Below are 19,317 nucleotides of genomic sequence, written 5' to 3' on the forward strand. Positions count from 1 at the left end.
CACATATCTGAGTGACTTACAGGAACATATGTGAAATTTCTTTCATATCATAAATGTACATCTATGTTTATCCATCAACAATTCACCAAGCAGATGGAGAATCATCAATTTATTTTTCTGTAACACTAATCTTCACCCTCTGCCCTGCATCCCAACATGACATCATTGGCACATTGAGCAGTCACTAGCATATGTCATTCAGCCTCTAAAAATGAGAAAAGTATTAGAGGTTCTACTCAAGTTACTTGGTTTTACAGTTTATAGGTCTTTACATTCTGCCCTCTTAGAGTTATATTTGGAAACCTAAATTCATGTGGCTACAGAGGGTTTCTTCTCACTTAACACAGAGAGATGTTAGTTGTCTATATGATGTTCTTGTTCTATCATACAAGCATTTTTTGTGCTTTAATATTGAATACTTTTTAGGGTGTTAAACTGAGCTTCATATGACTTCAAAAAGTTTTTGCTGCAGCTTTTGTTGTTTCAAATCCAGAAGGACAGTGATGAAACAGTGGGTGACATATAGTTCCAAAGCCACACAGAGCTTTGACATGTAGCTTGACATATAGTTACTGTTTCAGTCATCTTTTGAGTCACTGTGACCAAAATACCTGACAAGAACAACTTGAAGAGTAAAGGTTTATTTTGGCTTACAGTTTCAGAGATTCAGTCCATGGTCAACTGACTCTATAGCTCAACGTGAGGTAGAACATCATGGTGGAAGGGCATGGAGGAAGAAAGCAGCTCAGGACATGGCAGCCAAGAAGGAAAGGGAGAGCTGTGCTCACCAAGGACAAAATATAAACCCAAAAGGCATACCCCCAATGACATATTTCATCCAGTCACACCAGATCTGCATAGAGTCACTGCCCAGTTAATCCATGTCATTGGATTAATCCACCAATTAGGTTACACCTCTCATAATCGAACTTTCTTTCATTACATCACTTGTGGGGAATAACACATATGTAAACCCCAATTGCAGTTCCCCAACCCAGAAAGCCTCATATAATCTTTTGTCTATCAGACACTATTAAAATACTGAATTATAATCACTTTCATTGCTGAAGTTCCTGGTGAGTGATTCCCTAGCCAGACACCTGGTATATCCCACAATCAGTTGGCATTGTTAGTGTGTTAGGGTGATATGTGGCACTTCACAATTTTAATGAAATTCTGCATTTCAATCAGTGATCATGAAGAGGGATATTTATTTGCCCTAGACACTGAATTAATGTAATCATATTATTTTGTCTGTTATTAGTATGAGTGATAGCATTACATATGAACACATCAAGACATGTATATGCCAGAGAAAATAGTCACCTTTTTTTCTGTCCTCGGGCCCTGGAATAATGTCATTCTTTAATATCACAGAATTTCTCTCTAGAAAATAGAATAACAAAATATGATACAATAACCACTTAGTCAATGTCTTGAAAGAGTCAGAATTGATTAGTGGCTATCAGAGGCCAAATCAAATTCTGCTGTCCCGTTGTTTAGGATCATTGATGATACAGGCCAATCTTAGGATTACCAGTGCTTTTTATGTTAGCGTCAAATAGTCCTGCATAAAGCCCCAGTAACTTATTATTTCTCACTAGTCTTCCATTTATTCCTAAAGCTAGAATGTAGCTTTTTTTTTTGCCTGAAGAACAATTTGTATAAAATAGCCTTGTCTCTAATTATAAGTATAAAAAAATTACGACCCTACCTGGGGCTGTGGCTCAGTGGCAGAGCACTTTCCTAGCATGTGTGATGCATTGGGTTCAATCCTCAGCACCCTATTAAAAAAAAGTAAAAAATTACGACCCTAGTTTCTTAGCATATTGTTTCTGTCAGCTCTACCATGGCATTAACTTCATGCAGCTAAACTGTTCACAATTCACTCAGTTTTTTTTTTCAAGAAATATGTATTGGGTACTTGGTGTATGTGAAACATTGTGATATATATGTAAAGATGACTTGGCAAGAGCTTTCTAGGGTAGGGGAAGAGACATTAAGAAAGTGCTGTAGGAAAGGCAGTAGAATGAATCAGACATAACTTTCTTATGTTCATATATGAATATATGAACACTAACTCCAAATAATGTACAACTACAAAATGGGAAGTTATACTCCATGTATATATGATAGGTCCAAATACATTCTATGGTCATGTGTAACTAAAAAGAACACATAAATTTTTTAAAAAGTGGGAAAAAATGTAGAGTAATGTGTATTGGAGATGTGTGAACATTGTGTGAACATTCTTACTCAGAAGACAAATATAGTTAGGATGCTTTCTTTTGTAAATAATTGAAAAAAAACTAACTCAACCTGTTTTTTTTTAAAGGGCATATATTTGCTCACCAAACTAAGAGTCCAGAGGCAATAGTTTCTGGTGAGTTTTGAACAAGATTTAAAGATGTGACAGAAAAGCTGGGCACTGTGGCACATCCTTGAAATCCCAGTAGTTTGGGAGGCTAAGGCAGGAGGATCACAAGTTTAAAGCCAGCCACAGAACTTAGCAAGGGCCTAAGCAACTCAGCAGGACTCTGTCTCAAAATAAAATAATTATAAAAATCATAATAGAAATAATAATAATAATAGGGCTGGAGATGTGGCTCAGTGGTTAAGCACTGCTGGGTTCAATCCTCAGTACCCCCTCCCCCCGCCAAAAAAAAAAATGTGGCAAAGACCAGTTTTCTATCTCCTTTTCCTTGCTGAAGGTGCTATTCTTGGTAGACCCTGTTCATATGATCTAAAGCTGGTTGACAACCATTCTGAAAGCTATTTGCTCCTAGACTAAGGATAATATGAAAGGGGAGATTTTCTTTCTTTTTAACTCAAACAAAAGTTCCACAGTGTTGTTAACCTTAATTGGCTTCTGAGTCATGTGAGTATCCAGATTATTTATTTAGAGAGAAAATGGCACATGCTGACTTTTTACCTTAGAACTTAGCTTCCCCAGGAACCCCAACCTGGAAATGTCAGCTCCATCAAATTGTATTGTTGGGCAATTCAGGAGGTATGATGGGGCTGGAAGAGGAAGATTCAAGACTAGGTCTCACTGAACTCAGTGGAATCTGCTTTTCACTGTGCAGACTCCTAAGTCTAAGTCTCAAACTGGAGCCTGATAATTAGAGGTATCTGGAAAGAGTTGGCCCCATCAAGAGATGGGGATGTATGATCCTGTCCAAAAATGAGAGTGAAGCCATTACAGTAATTTGAACAGGGAACTTCAACATAAGTATTCTTAACTCTAATAGTACAATAGAATAACAAGAGATCAGCTGTTAAAAAGTAGAGTCCTCTATGAAATGTAGGAATGTCAGATAGGAGGACCAGCACTAGCCCTAGGGTTTAGTCAGAGCACTCTTGAGGGTACCCACACCTACCAGGCTGAGAGACAGATGTTGGAAGGCATGGCTGTGGGTCACTGGATGATGCAGAAGTCACTAGGCCTGCACACAGTCAAGTAGAACTTTCCCAGAATCGCTCTTTATAGTGTTGAGGAAAACTGATCACAGACAGGTGTCTCAATGAAAGCACTCTGCTGCCGAATTGCCCAAGGGAATCGTAAAGAAGGATACTGCTGACCACCTGGTGCTGGGGAAGCTGCCCTTGCTGTAGGAGCATTGAAACACAGCGGGAATGAGAGGAGAGGCAACAAGATTGTATGGAGAGATCTAGCTGTGGAGGGCCTTGGGATTGTGCTCCGTGTATTAAGGGCAGCCACTGAGTGGTGCTAAGCTTAAGAATCAGATTGTGATTTAGATAAATTTTTGTTATCAGTGAGGAAAAGGAATTGAAGAGGTATGATCCCAGGTTAAGATATTGTTGAAATTATCCTGCTTAGTGAATGATGAAAAGCCAAAGGAATGGTGATGTATGACGTGACAAAAGAGGCCAGGTTTAGAGATGGTAAGAAATAGTGAGGAAAATGTGGAGGCTGATTGGATAGGGCAGAGTTCTTAGTGAGTCTTCATCATTAGCAAATCTGTATAATCCATTCCTAAAGTTCATCAGCTTTCTAAACCCAGCCTCTCTGGGAAATTGATGCAGCACAGGCCAGGAGGTAAAAGTAGGAGCTCTAGAGCAAACTACCTGAACTTCAAGGCAGGTGCCTGCACTTGTTGGCTGTGAGGTCTCTGGCAGTTTGAATTAGTCACGGTCCCATCTTGGTATTTGCACTGTGAAGTGGGACTGAGGGAAGCATCAAAGAGCTGCTTTGAGAGACTGAATTAGATTTATGTAAACCACTTAGAACAATGTCTGGTACAGCCTAAGCACTTGATGACTCTGGCTGTTGTCATTTTTCTTGTACAAACTGAAAATAACTTGGAAATATATCACAAACTATATTATGGTTATGGGCTTCAAGAATAATGAAACTAGCGTTTAATCAGTCTTGTTTTCTGATGAAATTGTTTTACTCTTCATTTGTTAACAAGGAAAGAGAAAATTTAATCAAGAAGACTAACTTATCTTTAGGAGACAAAAAGATAAAGTGTGATAATGCTGAAGTATTAGTGATTAAATTACAGCATAGGACTAAATAAGCCCCACAGTTACCTGTAAGGTCTTAAGTTCATGCTTCACTTGGCCAATTTCTATATCCAAGATAGATATTTTTAAAATTTATTTGTTTAACCAGACCCTAACAAGAAAATTATTTGTGACTTATTAAATAGTTTCACCATTGTCACTTAAAATTCAGTCCTCTACATATCAACAGGAGGAATCCGGAATGTGGTCAGTTTGTGTCAGTAGAAATGCTGATCATAGCAGCCATGATTTGAAGCTTGGGTGTGGGCACTGACTGTCCACTGGGGAACAGAGACTCACACAGTGCAGGAGGGGCGGGATCTGACTTCTCAGCTCAACACTGTCCCCATGCCCATATGTCTGCGTGCCTTTTGGGAGGTGTTTCATGTAATTAATGAAAAATGAATTATCAGACTACTTTCTTTTATGTTAAATAAATAAGCGTAGTTTCAATGAGGAAAATTAAAGACTGATTTCCAAGATTCCATCTCAGGAAATCTGACACAGCTTTAGATCAAATAATAGTGGCAGCGGGGCAGGCTTGTTTCAAATTGGAGATGGGGGTTCTTTTTTTTAACAAACCACTGAGAAGACATTTAGGAATTTGAAGTGATGAGCTCTGAAAATAATATATAAACACAATAATTAAACAACCAACCTTAATGTCTTTTCTAGAACTTAAAGTCTTTTCAGCTTTGTTTATGCACTGGCTGCAAATATGAAGGACAGGAACACCTGGTTCGACAGAGTTCTCACTTCAGTGTTCATCATCTAGACCACCTTGTGGGACAAGAATGGTTTCTGTAATGCCCAAGATCTTCAGGCTACTTTGAATGGGGTGGTATAACACAGCTGTTTCTCAGGTGTAACTTAACGTCTGCTTGCTGGAAACTGTTCCCCAACCCAAAACTAAGTGCCTCCTTTTCAAAGGACTTTGCCACTGACACTGTCATGCTTCCTGGAGCTAGTGTGACAGCCTGCCACCCGTGTCCTGCCTGCATGCCTACAGCTTTCCTTTCACTTCTTCTGAGTCCCCTGCCATCTGAAAATATTCCAGGATACAAGAAAGCCTTGTGTTAGTTCCCATGACCAAAATACATGACAAGAACAACTTAGAGGAGGAAAAGTTTATTTAGGGTTTGTGGTTTTAGAGGTCTCAGTCCGAGGTCTGCTGACTTCATTGTTCTGGGCCTGAGGTGAGGCAGAACATCATGAATATCATGGTGGAAGGGCATGCAGAGGAAAGCTGCACAGCTTAGGGCAGCTGGGAAGCAGAGAGAGAGAGAGAGAGAGAGAGAGAGAGAGAGAGAGAGAGAAAGAATATGAATGAATGAGAATATGAATGGGAATGCATATGCTCAAGAAGCCAGGGGGACAAGATGTAATCTCAAGGGCACACCCCCTGGTGATCTACTTACTTTAACCACACCTTACCTACCTGCATTTACCAACCCGTATTCCATTCGAATTATTGATACATAAATGAATTAATCCACTGATTATGTTACAGCTCTTAAAATCTAATCACCTCTGAATATTCCTGCATTATCATTCATGTGAGCTTACTGAGCTTATCACCTTGTATCCAAACCATCATTAGCTCCCTTCAGGATCTGAGTCTAAATCCAAACTGATGTGACCCCACAACCCTCTTCACAGAAATAGACTTGTAGTCTTCATGCTGGGACATAGACATGTATGTTTTGGATAAAGTGTCTGTGTATTTTCTTCTGTAAGAGAACTACTCTTTGATCAACTGGCACCCTGAACTCCTGAACATACAGTAAATATTTGAGAGTAACAGCCATCCAGAAAGAACCAAAGATCATTGCCTGCATTCAGAAATTAAAAGTTGATTTCTATATTAATTTTGAGTTGTTAAAAGTTCTTTTTCCCCCTCTCTCCCTCTCTCCACCATCCATCTTTATTGCTCATATATCTATTAGTGGTTAGGGTATCCACAATCCAGACTTTGGTCTCATTTCTTGCATTTCTATAAAACCTTGTACATATTCTGACGATGATTCTCTATAAGAACTTTTGACGAGGTGAGCTCTCAAATACTTCTAGATCCAAACTCTTGAGTAAGACTATGAATACTTTTCCACAGATAGATCCCATTGATGTTTTTTTTTCAAAAGCATTTCACTGAACTATAAATTTTATAATTATTATAAATGCACAATGGAATCTGTTCTTCGGAAAAAGCCAATGATAAAATAAATTGTGTGTAACACAGCAACATAAATATTCAAAATTGGTCTGATTAGCAAACGGTAAAAAGCATATATATTTGTGCACACGCACAAATCCAGGATTTAGCTCCCTCTGAGATAATTATTTTGCTCTTCTCTGGAACCATTTTTATGTCCTGAGAAAAGATTTACATCTCAAATAAGCAGCAGGAACAAGTTAACTGCCAAGAAACTGCTCTCAGTGATGCTGTTGATGGCCAAGTTAAGATGATTATAAATCTATTAGGAAGTAGGTTAACATTGATATGTTGTTCTCAAGATTTGAAAAATGAGATTCTTATTAAGTTATGAAAATGTTTTAAATGGGCCATATAGGCCATTTTGTACCATAAAATATAATTTGATATGCATAACTAAAAAAAATAACTCTAACACACAATAGTCCTTTTCTGAGCTCTACTTCCTTATATTCCTTGAGCATTATGAGGACTTGGAAATGACTAAAACTTAGAGGAGTTACACCATCATTTCATATTTTTATTATTAGTAAGAAAATAAGGTAGAATTTTTAAAATAATGTAAAATGAGAATGTAAGTTTAATATTAGGTATAGTTTAGACTCATTCACCACCACCATTATTCTGAAGAACTTTCCTTTGTTCTTGCAACTCTTTTCTTGGTAACATATGGTACCTATTTGGCAAATTGAATGGTATTATCACATCTATGGGATAAAAAGACTTGCTGATATTCATTATCACTCATTTATAGACACTCTTCCTTCACATAAGGACACCTGATAAGGAAGGTGGATAAGCCACTTTTGTGATTGTGTCAAGCCTAAACAAAGCAGCAACTCCAAAGTGAAGGCTTAAGTTTATCTATGACTTTTCTCAGCCATTTTAGTACTCATCTGTATTTCAAAATTGTCAAAGGATGATTTTGTTTAGGCCGTTTTTTGATTTGCCCGAAACTATAGGAGCCCATGTGAATTCTGCCCGGATACTCCCTGCATTCTCATTAACCTTTCCAAGCCGCTGTCTCCCCTTTTCCCTAACTGTCTCAGGAGCCTGCATGAGTTGGTGCCCCTCTACTGGTCCCCCTTCATGTTGAAGACCATTGTATTTTGCAAAAAAGCATCTGCCTTGTGCTTTGTTCATTCAGGACTGTGTTCTCAGCTGTTTCCCCTGATAAAATTATTTCTACCACAATGCTACCTGACTGACAATAACCTTAGTAGATTAATTTATCACAGTGTCTTGATTTTCATTCTAATTGAGTTCATTGGTATTAAACAACCAGGGGGTTATGAATTATGGAAAATATCATACTATATCAAAATTAAGATCATTTTGGAGGGCACAACACTTGAGTACCTCTCAAATACTCAAATCATTTACAGAAGGATTTTGGTGGGATTCATAATTCAGGTCCATTACCACTCGTGAATGTTCAGTGACACAGTTTGGAGGAATTTGGAAGCACAGCACCTCATTAGTGCTGTGTGCTTGCTGTCATTCTGTCCATTCCCTGTCCACTCCAGTTGTTGGCTCCTTCAGGTGGCAACTGAACTTCAAATTTACTTGTTTCCATGGTGTGGTATTTCCCCTTTCTATCCCATGGCAGGGTGTAGACTCAGTTTAAAATTACAGTCCCTTTTGTCTGGGATTTATAAGTGTTGCCAGGATTGGTTGCAGATTTCATCTGTCCCAAATTTTCAGCAGCCCTGGGATTTATTACAGCTTTGTGGAACCATTTCCTATTCTGATCATTTCAAAATTTGTTTCAACATCCACATTTTTTCTTAAATACATTTTCCTTTTTATGCTACTTAAGATCAGAAGTCTATATTTCTTATTAAAATTATTATTTAATAAAATACAATAAGTATAGGATTTTGTATGCTTTAAAGTTTCAGGAATTATTGTCCTTTACATATCAAACATTCCATAAATCTCAAGTTTCTAATCAGTATAAGTGATCGTTAGAGGTACTTTCTCCTATTATTTTATTTAGAAGTTAATACCTATTCTTTTTTATCAAATTACCATTTATAATGTGTTTAGTATTGTTTGAATACTATGCACTCATAAAATACTTTGTCTTTTATCACTTTAGGTGGAGGACGCTCTGGAAGCTGTCAAAAATGCTACAAATGAACAAGACCTTGCAAACCGCTTTAAAGAGTTTGGGAAAGAAATGGTGAAACTAAACTATGTAGCAGCAAGAAGACAACAGGTGGGAAAGATTTTGGAAATGCTAGGGGAGAAAATGGGTGAGTTCTCATAACCTTGTAGTTTTATAGGCCTGAAAATGGATCAGTTACAACTCTTTGAAATCAAAGGCTCTAAGTACCTGGAATCACAAAGACTGCTTCTGGCTGGGGCAGGTGTGATATCACCTTGCCCTGCCCCCTAGATTCTCTGGCCCCTGTCTATAAGTTTCCATGGAGGAGAACCATTTTGGCAGCCTCCCCCACCTACTCTAACCTTCTGTCTTCATTTTCACATATTTATAATAATACTGTGCATACAGATATGCATATTGTATTCTGGTTTTTTTTTTCATTTATTTATTGTCAATTTGTCCTGATAATTCTAAATATGAAATAAAAATGTACTTGCTTAAGGGTTATTTTGGCCCATAAAAGAGAACATGTAATTCCTGTAAGGTCATCTATCAGATGAGCAAATAGGAAGAGAACCCTAGGGAGTCAGATACCCTTTACTTATGTTTTAAAGTTGGAAAAACATTTTCCCAGGGATACTCAACTGGCAGTCCTACGTGGCTCTCACCTTAACATTTCCCAAAATGATGCACTTTCTTGACAGTACTCTATAAAGATGAAAGTAAAGTGACTCTCCAGTGTTATTATTTTAACACCCCAAACGAAGAAAACAAATTTACTCTGGCTTATTATTTTCTATTGTCTAAACTCAGTAATTGAGCTGCTGATAGAGGTGGTTAAAAAAAAAAAAACATAGAGCCTTGTTCTGTTCTGAAAATGATAATGAAGCGACATTAAACCACTAACCAAAAATCAGAAGACTGGTTTCCATGTTTACAATTATAATTGAATATAAAGCAGCCAGAATCTGAGAAGACTGAAGTTCAGCTTTTCCATCTGCTGATAACTGTGGTCCATTCAATCTGCTTACCCCATCGGTGGCCCAGTTTTTACAGTCTTTCAGCAAGATTTATTGAATGCCTCTTATGGGGCCAGATACTGTGCAAATGACTACAGAGCCAGTGAACAAGATAGACACAGGGCTGTCATTGGAGATTCAGTATAGGAAGAAATGATGAGTGTTAATGATGAGAAAGATATCAGACTTTGTGGAAGCCAATGGAAGTGGACATAGCTTAGTGAGTTGGTAGGAGAGGTCAGTTTTTGGAGGACATACCAGATAAGTAGAGCCATGTCACAAGGAGGAGAAGGTGTGTTTTTTTTTTTTTTTTAATTCAGTGGGTTTTTCTGTGAATCCGAGTTCTGTCGTGTATACTACCATGCAAACTTCATGCCAGATTCATGTTTTGCCCACACAGGAACTGAAGGACCCTCACTGTAGAGATGAGATGGCAGCTGCCCGTGGAGCTCTGAAGAAGAATGCCACAATGCTGTACACAGCCTCCCAAGCCTTTCTCCGCCACCCAGATGTTGCTGCCACAAGAGCCAACCGAGATTATGTCTTCAAACAAGTCCAGGAGGCCATTGCTGGCATCTCCAATGCTGCTCAAGCTACCTCGCCCACTGATGAAGCCAAAGGCCACACGGGTATCGGCGAGCTGGCTGCAGCTCTGAATGAGTTTGATGTAAGCATCTGGGTTGGATAATGTGCACAGAAGATGTGCATTTACACTGAAACATAAAATGTACTGGAGGTGAATGGACACTACAATCGTGTATGTTTATTTTCCTCTCTTATAAGCTTTTGACATGCTAAACTACACAATGTATTCCTGTTATTAGGAACCTAAACTATTGTAGAGCCTAATTCACTTGTCTTTACAGAAACCAACAGCAATAACCATGTTTAAGAGGGCCTGATCCCTTTTAGGTAAAAGGGACACCCATCAGGCAATCATTCAGGTGATGATCTTTATTATTAAAGGGACACATGTTGTAGGCAGCCTAGTGTAGACTGTTTCTGTCTTGTGTTGGTGAAAACTGCCCTCACCACTGGGCATGGTGGTGCATGTCTGTAATCCCAGCAAGTTAGGAGGCTGAGGCAGAAGGATTGCAAGTTCAAAGCCAGCCTCAGAAACTTAGTGAGGCCCTAAGCAATTTAGCAAGACCCTATCTCAAAATAAAAATATATAAAACAGGCTGGGCATGTGGCTCAGTGGTTAAGCCCTTCTGGGTTCAATCTCTGGTTCAAAAACAAAACAAAACAAAGCAAAGAACCTGCCCTTACTTTCTTCATTTGAAACCAGTGACAGACTCACATTGATCCTACAGAGGAATCTGGTTTTCCTCAGAAGGTCCTATGCCAATCCCACGAAAGGCCCACCTTCTCTACCTGCTACTTTTGGCGATATTCCCCAGTGGTAACCCATGGTAGGAGGGAAGCTCACTGGGCCATCTTCATGGCATATGAGTGAGGTTGCACATCCTTAGCAGCCAGCATGATAGCCCTCACCTGCCCAGGTCCAGGTATGTACCCATCTGTGAATTCATTTATCCCAACTCATGTAGATTGTACTGTTCAGTACAAATCTACATGAGTTGGAAAAGCTACAAAGATTTATAAATAATCAGTATCTACTCTCAAGGGTATATTTTTCTGCAGGGGAAATAAGGGAAGTAAAATGCATTGAACACCATTTAAGTGATGAAACAGAATTCATAGAATGAAAAATAGGTTACTTAATGGCTATAGAGAAAGTTGATGAGCTTGCTTTTGGATAGACTGACATAAATTTCTGGCAGTAAGCGACTAGTTGGCTCCTAAAAAAGAGGATCCAGAGCAGGCAAAACAATGATTGCTTACAGCCTGGAGATGGATGATATAATTGAGGAATAATTGTTTCACACTATATTCAGACAGTTCTTTGCGGTTTTCATGGAGATCTCTTCTTTCTCTTATTTTGTCAGAGTGCATGTGTGTGTGTGTGTGTCTATCTGTCTCAGACCATATACTATTTTTATAAAGCTTTTTGTACAGATTAAATACAGTGAATTTAAAGCATTTATCACACAAATCAGGAATTAATGTTAAGTAATTACCTTCACAACATTTCAATAGACAATTGTCAATCCGTGAAAAACAGTAAGAAATTTAATACAATGTTTATTTTTATATAGAATAGACATACAAAAGATGCTAGATTTCCATAATGTAAAACATAATGAGAAAAAAGACATAGTCACAAAATGAATACTTAAAATTATCTGTTGGCTTTATTACTTATTTTATTTTCCTTATTTATATTAGAAATAATTTTAATATAGATGGGAAGTATCTAAAAAAGAAAAGCATATTACTTTCCTGATGGGTAGGTTTTACTCTTTGTTAAATAATACTGTGATCCAGGATAGGAAAACTGTTGCCCTTATCAATTTTTATAATGTTTAAGCAATTTTTTTTAAAGAAGAGCATTTTATACTTGATAAAGTGATGATAAAATATTTTTTGGAGTGAAAAATGTGTGGTTTTATATTTTAAAGGATAAATACTCAGGTCACGTACTCAGATATTAAAACATAATACTCATATTTGTGTTTTACTATATTATTTTAAAAGTATGCATTAGAACAAAAAAAGACTTATCTGTCAAATGATATGAAATCACAATCTCAAATGCAAAAGTATCGTAAAAAATAAATTCTTTTAAAAATTAATTTCAGGATGAATAAAATATTTAGTTGGATTTTAGCACAACTGCATTATTATTGTCATAGTTTATTTTTTAATTGAATTGTAAACAATAAAGCCTATAGGGGAGATAGTTACAGAATGGAAGGATAGCCAGACCTTACACTGCTGCCACCTTCTGTCCAAGAGGGTGATGACTTCAGCTCCCGTTTTTCTCTCTGATTCCAGACCATTTTCATTAATGGTCTTTTATCCCCAGTGAATTTAACACTATAGTATTGCAAAGGCTTTAGAATCATAAAATCGAATTTGAAAACACCTGGGGAAAATCTTCTAGCCAAGTATGTTGACATATTGAACTTTCAACAGTTTTTATTTCTTATATATTTTTTACTACAATAATATCTTTTCATTTTGGACAAAGAAGACTTCAGGAAGTTAGCACATGAATGTAACTATTAAAGGTGTAGTAATGACCCCCTAATTAATTATATTTTATGTTATATATTAACTAATTTCATTATTATAGCATTAATAATATATACTAAGGTGCAGTTATATATTATTTTTTTATTTTTTTTTTAGTTGTAGATGGACACAACATCTCCATTTTATTTATTTATTTTTATGTGGTGTGAGGATCGAACCCAGTGCCTCACACATGTGAGGCAAACATTCCACCACTAAGCCACATCCCCAGTCCTTGCAGTTATATATTATTTAAGTATATTAATAAATACTTTAGTATCAAATATACATTGGTTCTCAAGCTATGTAAATTATATAAAGCATTTCCTAATACTTAAACTAATTTTTCAAATATTAACAAAAATCAGTATGTGGCTCTGTCTCAATTTCAATTCACAGACAATAATTCCATTTGATATTATTTTTCTAACAATTATCATTTAGCAAGTGCAATATGGTTTGAGTGTTTACTCAAAATATTATTAGATTTATAAAATACACAGTAATTAACCAGTTGTAGATTTCCCAGCAATTCTGACATATGCAAACATGGATTCCTTAATGTTTGAAAATCTCTCACTAAAAATAATATATCGCTTCTCTTTACTTTATGGAAAAACTACAAATTTCTTTTCTACAATTGCATGATGAATATTTTGGCTTTTTAAACTTCCCAGGATTGCTAACTTGAAATTGATTTAGAATTCACAGGCATCTGTCTTCAGTCCTTAATGCTATTTTCAGATGGTGTTAGTCAAGCCTTCTATTACTGTAACAAAACACCTGATATAATTGTCTTCAAAAGAGGGAAGGTTTATTTTAGCTTATAGTGTTGGAGGTTTCAGTCTGTGGTCAGTGGGTCCTGTTGTTCTGGGGCCTGTGGTAATGCAATATATCAGGGCAGGAGTACACAGTGGAGCAAGCTGGTCACCTTATGGTCACCAAGAAGTGAAAAAGAGGGAGAGGAGAGGACGGTCTCAATATCCCCCTTCAACTACATGCTCCATATGACCAGAAGGCTTCGCTATCTGGGCCCCACCTCTCCAGAGTTTCACTGCACTGCAGTAGCACCTTTAGCACTGGGGATACTTATCCAGACCATACACAGATATTGGAACCAATTGATATTCTACTGAGTAAAAACCTCCCACTTCCAGGGACTCACTCTCCATAACCCTTATGGGTATTTGGCTTACCAGTTTCTCAATGGGGTGACAATTGTCTAGGTACAATATATTTGAGATGCTAAAGTGAAAGTAACTTTAGAAGCATTAAATGTGTTTTCATAGTCCGCATCACTGGCATGCCCTAAAGTTGAATTTGAAAGATATTTCATATTATTAGCTGGGAAATGTGTCAGATCACAGTTGTATGGAGAGTTGAATTTTGTGGATGTGACTTAAAGTTTTATATTTGATTAGATCAAGGTAAGAATTAGTGTTTTACATTCACTTGTCTAAAACCATGGGGTTGATTTCTGACTGGGTAGTTACAATGTTGGCTCAATGCTCGGTGACTTTTCTTCTGGCACTGTTACCATACCGACATGAATAGTCAATTTGGTGATTAACGCAGCAAGAGGATGAAGGGGGATAATGAGTATTTTAACAATTTGAAATTGTCAAGACAGTCTCTAATGATACAACAGAAAAAAAAAACGTAGAGTGATTGCTAATCAATGGAAAAATCATCCTCTTTGAAATCTGGCAACTTGAAGTAGTTAATTTTATCTCTGAAAGTATCTACTAAAGAATGCTGCACAGATTATTAAAAAAAAAAAGTGATGACTTCTCTGAAGTAAATCATATGTATTATAATGTCAATTTTGACTGCCAGGAAACTTTCAAGACTGGGAGAGGGGAATATTAAAAGCAAGTCTTAGAGGATTTTCTTTTATTCAACAAAGGAGAATATTCTGTATCGTATTTTTGGAAACTTTTTTTTGTAGATAGATGAAGATTCTCTGGGAAAAAATAAATAAACATCAGCCATGACCCCCTCTTTATAAGCAATAACTGTAAACATAGAAATTTATTTCATGAAGCCTTTTTATAATCTAAAACTTTTCCCCTTTTTAAATATATAGTTTTCTTTTAAATCAGACAATGAGCAATATCTCTCGTTTCTCTAAAACTTTCTACTTATGATTTTGCTTTGTGCATTTCCCACTAGCCCTGAGAATTTGATTGGGAATTCTCCTTTTCTTGCATTATATGCATATAGAAAAATGTTTTTCTATAACCCAAAAAGAAAAGAAAGCATTGCTACTTTATTTACCATATTCTCACATTTTCACTTTTTCCCTCCCTAACAGAGTTCTTTTTTTTAATTTGTTCTTTTTAGATATATATGACAGTAGAGTGTATGTTGATATATTATTCATATGTGGAATATAATCTATTCTAATTAGGATCCCATTCTTGCAGTTGTACATTATGTGGAGTTTCACTGGTCATGTATTCATACATGAACATAGGAAAGTTATGTCTGATTCATTCTACTGTCTTTCCTTTTCCAATCCCCCTCCCTACTCTTTATTCCTCTTTTTCTAATCCACTGAACTTGTATTCTTTTTTTTATTGGTTGTTCAAAACATTACAAAGCTCTTGACATATCATATTTCATACATTAGATTCAAGTGGGTTATGAACTCCCATTTTTACCCCAAATACAGATTGCAGAATCACATCAGTCACACATCCACATTTTTACATAATGCCATATTAGTAACTGTTGTATTCTGCTACCTTTCCTATCCTCTACTATCCCCCCTCCCCTCCCCTCCCATCTTCTCTCTCTACCCCATCTACTGTAATTCATTTCTCTCCTTGTTTATTTTCCCATTCCCCTCACAACCTCTTATATGTAATTTTGTACCCGCCCCCACCCATTGTATGTCAACATCCACATATCATACAGAGCATTCGACCTTTGGTGTTTGGGACTGGCTTATTTCACTTAGCATGTTAGTCTCCAGATCCATCCATTTACCAGCAAATGCCATAATTTCATTCTTCTTAATGGCTGATTAATATTCCATTTTGTATATATACCACATTTTCTTTATCCATTCATCTATTGAAGGAAACCTAGGTTGGTTACATAGTCTAGCTGTTGTCAATTGAGCTGCTATAAACATTGATGTGGCTGCATTACTGTAGTATGCTGATTTTAAGTCCTTTGGGTATATGCCAATGAGTGGGATATTTGGGTCAAATGGTGCTTCCATTCCAAGTTTCCTGGGGAATCTCCTTACTGCTTTCTAGAGTGTTCACACCAATTTGCATCCTACCAGTAATGTATGAGTGAATCTTTCTCCCCACATCCTCACCAACATTCATTGTCACTTGTATTCTTAATAATTGCCATTCTGGGGCTGAGGTTGTGGCTCAGCGGTAGAGCGCTCGCCTAGCATGTGTGAGGCCCTGGGTTTGATCCTCAGCACCATATAAAAATAAATAAAGATATTGAGTCCAACTACAACTAAAAAGTAAATATTAAATAATAATAATAATGATAATAATTGCTATTCTGAATGGAATGTGATGGATTTTCAGTGTAGTTTAAATTTGCATTTCTCTAATTGTTAAGAGATGTTGGACATTTTTTCACATATTTGGTGGCCATCTGTATTTCTTCTTCTGTGGAATACTTGATGTTATGAAGTAGATTCTATCCTTTGCTTCCATTTCTTGGCTGCCCACAGCCTCAGCACCTAAACTGCTCTGATACCCATACCCTGTGACACTGCCCAGTGATCTCTGAGGAACCCTGCTCAAGAAATCTGTGTGCCTTTCTTTCCTAGTTTTCAAATGCTCAACCTTGGGGGATAGTATACTGTTGCATAGACCATGGCCCCTCTTACTTTATGTCACTATTGATATCATCTGAAAGGTTTAAATATCTGCACTGGCTGTTCTCAAGTCACAAAGAGCTGAAATGTCACCCTGACATCCCAAGTTCACATAATTTGTCCTTTCTTTTTCTAATTTTCCCCACCTTCTTAGATTTTTCTTTCTGTTTTCTTTAAATGTTTTTTTTCTGCTCCTGATTGAACTGTAATTCTCAGTGATGTGTCATTCAGCAGGTGAAAGAGCTCAGATGGGAGCTTAAGCAGTGACGGGATCTGCATCACGGACTGTTAGAGACAAATACAAGCTGTGGCCGGCAAGGATCAGGGCCCTGAGCTGACTGAAATGATGAAAGGACCATCCTCTGAGGAGCTGTGACATGCTACGATAGTCACTGCCCAAAGGTTATCCCATCTGGGGGCTTCTCTCAGTGGACACAGACATTCACAGGCTCCGTGACAGCTCACTTTGCAGTAGCCCATTAGGGGATGTGCCCCTTAAAAGGACATGGAGTACAGGTTCTGGACCCTGAGAGTATTCATAACACCAAGCTAGGGTTTAGAGATCTGGGATCAGAAGACTGCTTCAGTAGAGAATTGGAATACTGTATAGGTGAGTTAGGACAGAGACCCTCAGAGTGTGACCTCAGAGATGTTTGCCAAAGGAGTCTGAAGAAGGTATGGTTTTGCAAATAGTGAAATAAGTATTTATTCTGTTGTTACAGGACCAGATGGATGCTCTGATGGAAGCTCTGGCCCCTCAAGGAATCCTGAACCAGAGTTTAGTATGGCTCAGAGATTCTTAAAAGGCTTTGTTTACTCCCGGTCTCTGAACAACAGGGAAGGGTGAATGCCTGTTTGGAAAAGGAAATTTCCACTAAGCATTTTATTTAGTCCTTTTCCCAGCCCACTCCCCTTTGTCTTATTTTATTCCCTTTTGTTTGCTAGGATAACAAACAGTTATTTTTCAGGAGGCTCACCCCAGGATTGTCTCTTTTGATATCCCATAAAGTCATTCTGCCAAGAGACATCTGGGATCCCCCATGTTAGGTTATGAAGATAACAAGTTTCATTTTAATTAAGTTATCTTACATTAGAGTAAAGGACAGGAGAAGTCCTTATAAAGCATCACATATATTGATGGGGAACAGGTAAGATGGAACTAAAGTATTGTAAAGCAGTTGGTAAAATAGAGCACAGATGCATAAAATCAAAAGCCAGTAAGCAAATCCAGAACTATTTCTCAAACAAAGTGATTTTACATTCCTAGTTCAGGCACTAAAATACTTGAGCAAGCAGACTTTGGAATTTTCTGCCTGAGTTTGTGCCACTATTAACTTGTGTACAATTGTTATTATGTCTGTATGACTTAATGTTTCTATTAATAACCCATTGGTAATTCATCTGCCATATATTCATAAAAGGGTTCTCTTTGAATGGCCGGTAGAAGTATCCTAGGACACTGGGAAGAGTTCAGGACTTGAATTCAGGTGCCTGGCTACTACTGAGACCTCTCAAATATCCATGTGTGACAAGGGTTTGTTAAAATAATATCTCTAGGGCTTAAATTTTAGTATAAGGTTTAGCCACAGGATAGCTAAAATCATTCATTGAGAGTATACATAGCACCAGATGAGATATAACAATGAAGGTATGCAAGGTATAAAGTTAGAAATGCTTAGCAAGCAGCTCTAGTTACTGCAATAACTAATGGCAGTTGTTCCAACTTACAATTGGCTGCTCTTGATTAAAGGGGTAAAATCAACAGGCTTTGAGGATTCAGCTTTTTATTTTCATATACTGCAACAGTAAACTTTAATTAATAAGACCAAACATTTTTATAATTTCTAATTATGAAATCTTGAGAACCTATTTTGCTTTGTGGGAAACTTTTTATTTTATTTTTTGCATGATATATCTTGCTTACATTGGTGAGTTTATTCCCTCTTATTTCATTTACATACCCAGCAGAATTATGAAATACCTATATATTTATGCAGATATCATTTATTTTGAAAATTCTTTAACCAAATTCTGCATCTAAAATTTTTCAAATTAACTTAATTGATCTCCTGTTATATACAAAACATATTCATTTTACTTCTTTAAAAAAGTTTTTAGATTTACATTTTTAAAAAGTGGTGGGAGAAGATTTCATCTGATAGAGCAGAGTATCAATAACTAAGGGTTAATGGGACCCAGCAAATCTCAGCTGTCCACCATATCTTCCCCCAGTGCAGTGGCTTCTGAATCTGCCTGTTCTTTCTCACTCTGACCAATTGAACTCATTTTAACTGCCTTTTTTTGGTCCTGTGTAGCTAGAAACAAGCAATGGTGTTATAGTATTCTTTATCATACACTGACATCTGGTGGCCAAATAGAACACTGAAAAACACTCCACTGGGTTCCTCTATACTTTCAACACAGCATGATTTTATATAAATATATACTATGGGGC

At 37.1% G+C, this 19,317-nt stretch overlaps 1 protein-coding gene across 4 annotated transcripts in view; it reads left to right on the forward strand.

Annotated features, from left to right (window-relative positions):
* Window positions 1-19,317, forward strand: part of Ctnna2 (catenin alpha 2) — a 983,267-nt gene that overhangs the window by 227,722 nt on the left and 736,228 nt on the right. For all 4 annotated transcript variants that reach the window (XM_071601249.1, XM_027943787.3, XM_027943788.2 and 1 more), the window contains exons 4-5: window positions 8,844-8,963; window positions 10,272-10,538. In XM_071601249.1, coding sequence (XP_071457350.1) covers window positions 8,844-8,963; window positions 10,272-10,538 — 387 coding nt within the window. The remainder of the gene's footprint in view (window positions 1-8,843; window positions 8,964-10,271; window positions 10,539-19,317) is intronic.

The sequence above is a fragment of the Marmota flaviventris genome, chromosome 14 (assembly GCF_047511675.1).
Source record: "Marmota flaviventris isolate mMarFla1 chromosome 14, mMarFla1.hap1, whole genome shotgun sequence".
Classification (NCBI taxonomy): domain Eukaryota; kingdom Metazoa; phylum Chordata; class Mammalia; order Rodentia; family Sciuridae; genus Marmota; species Marmota flaviventris.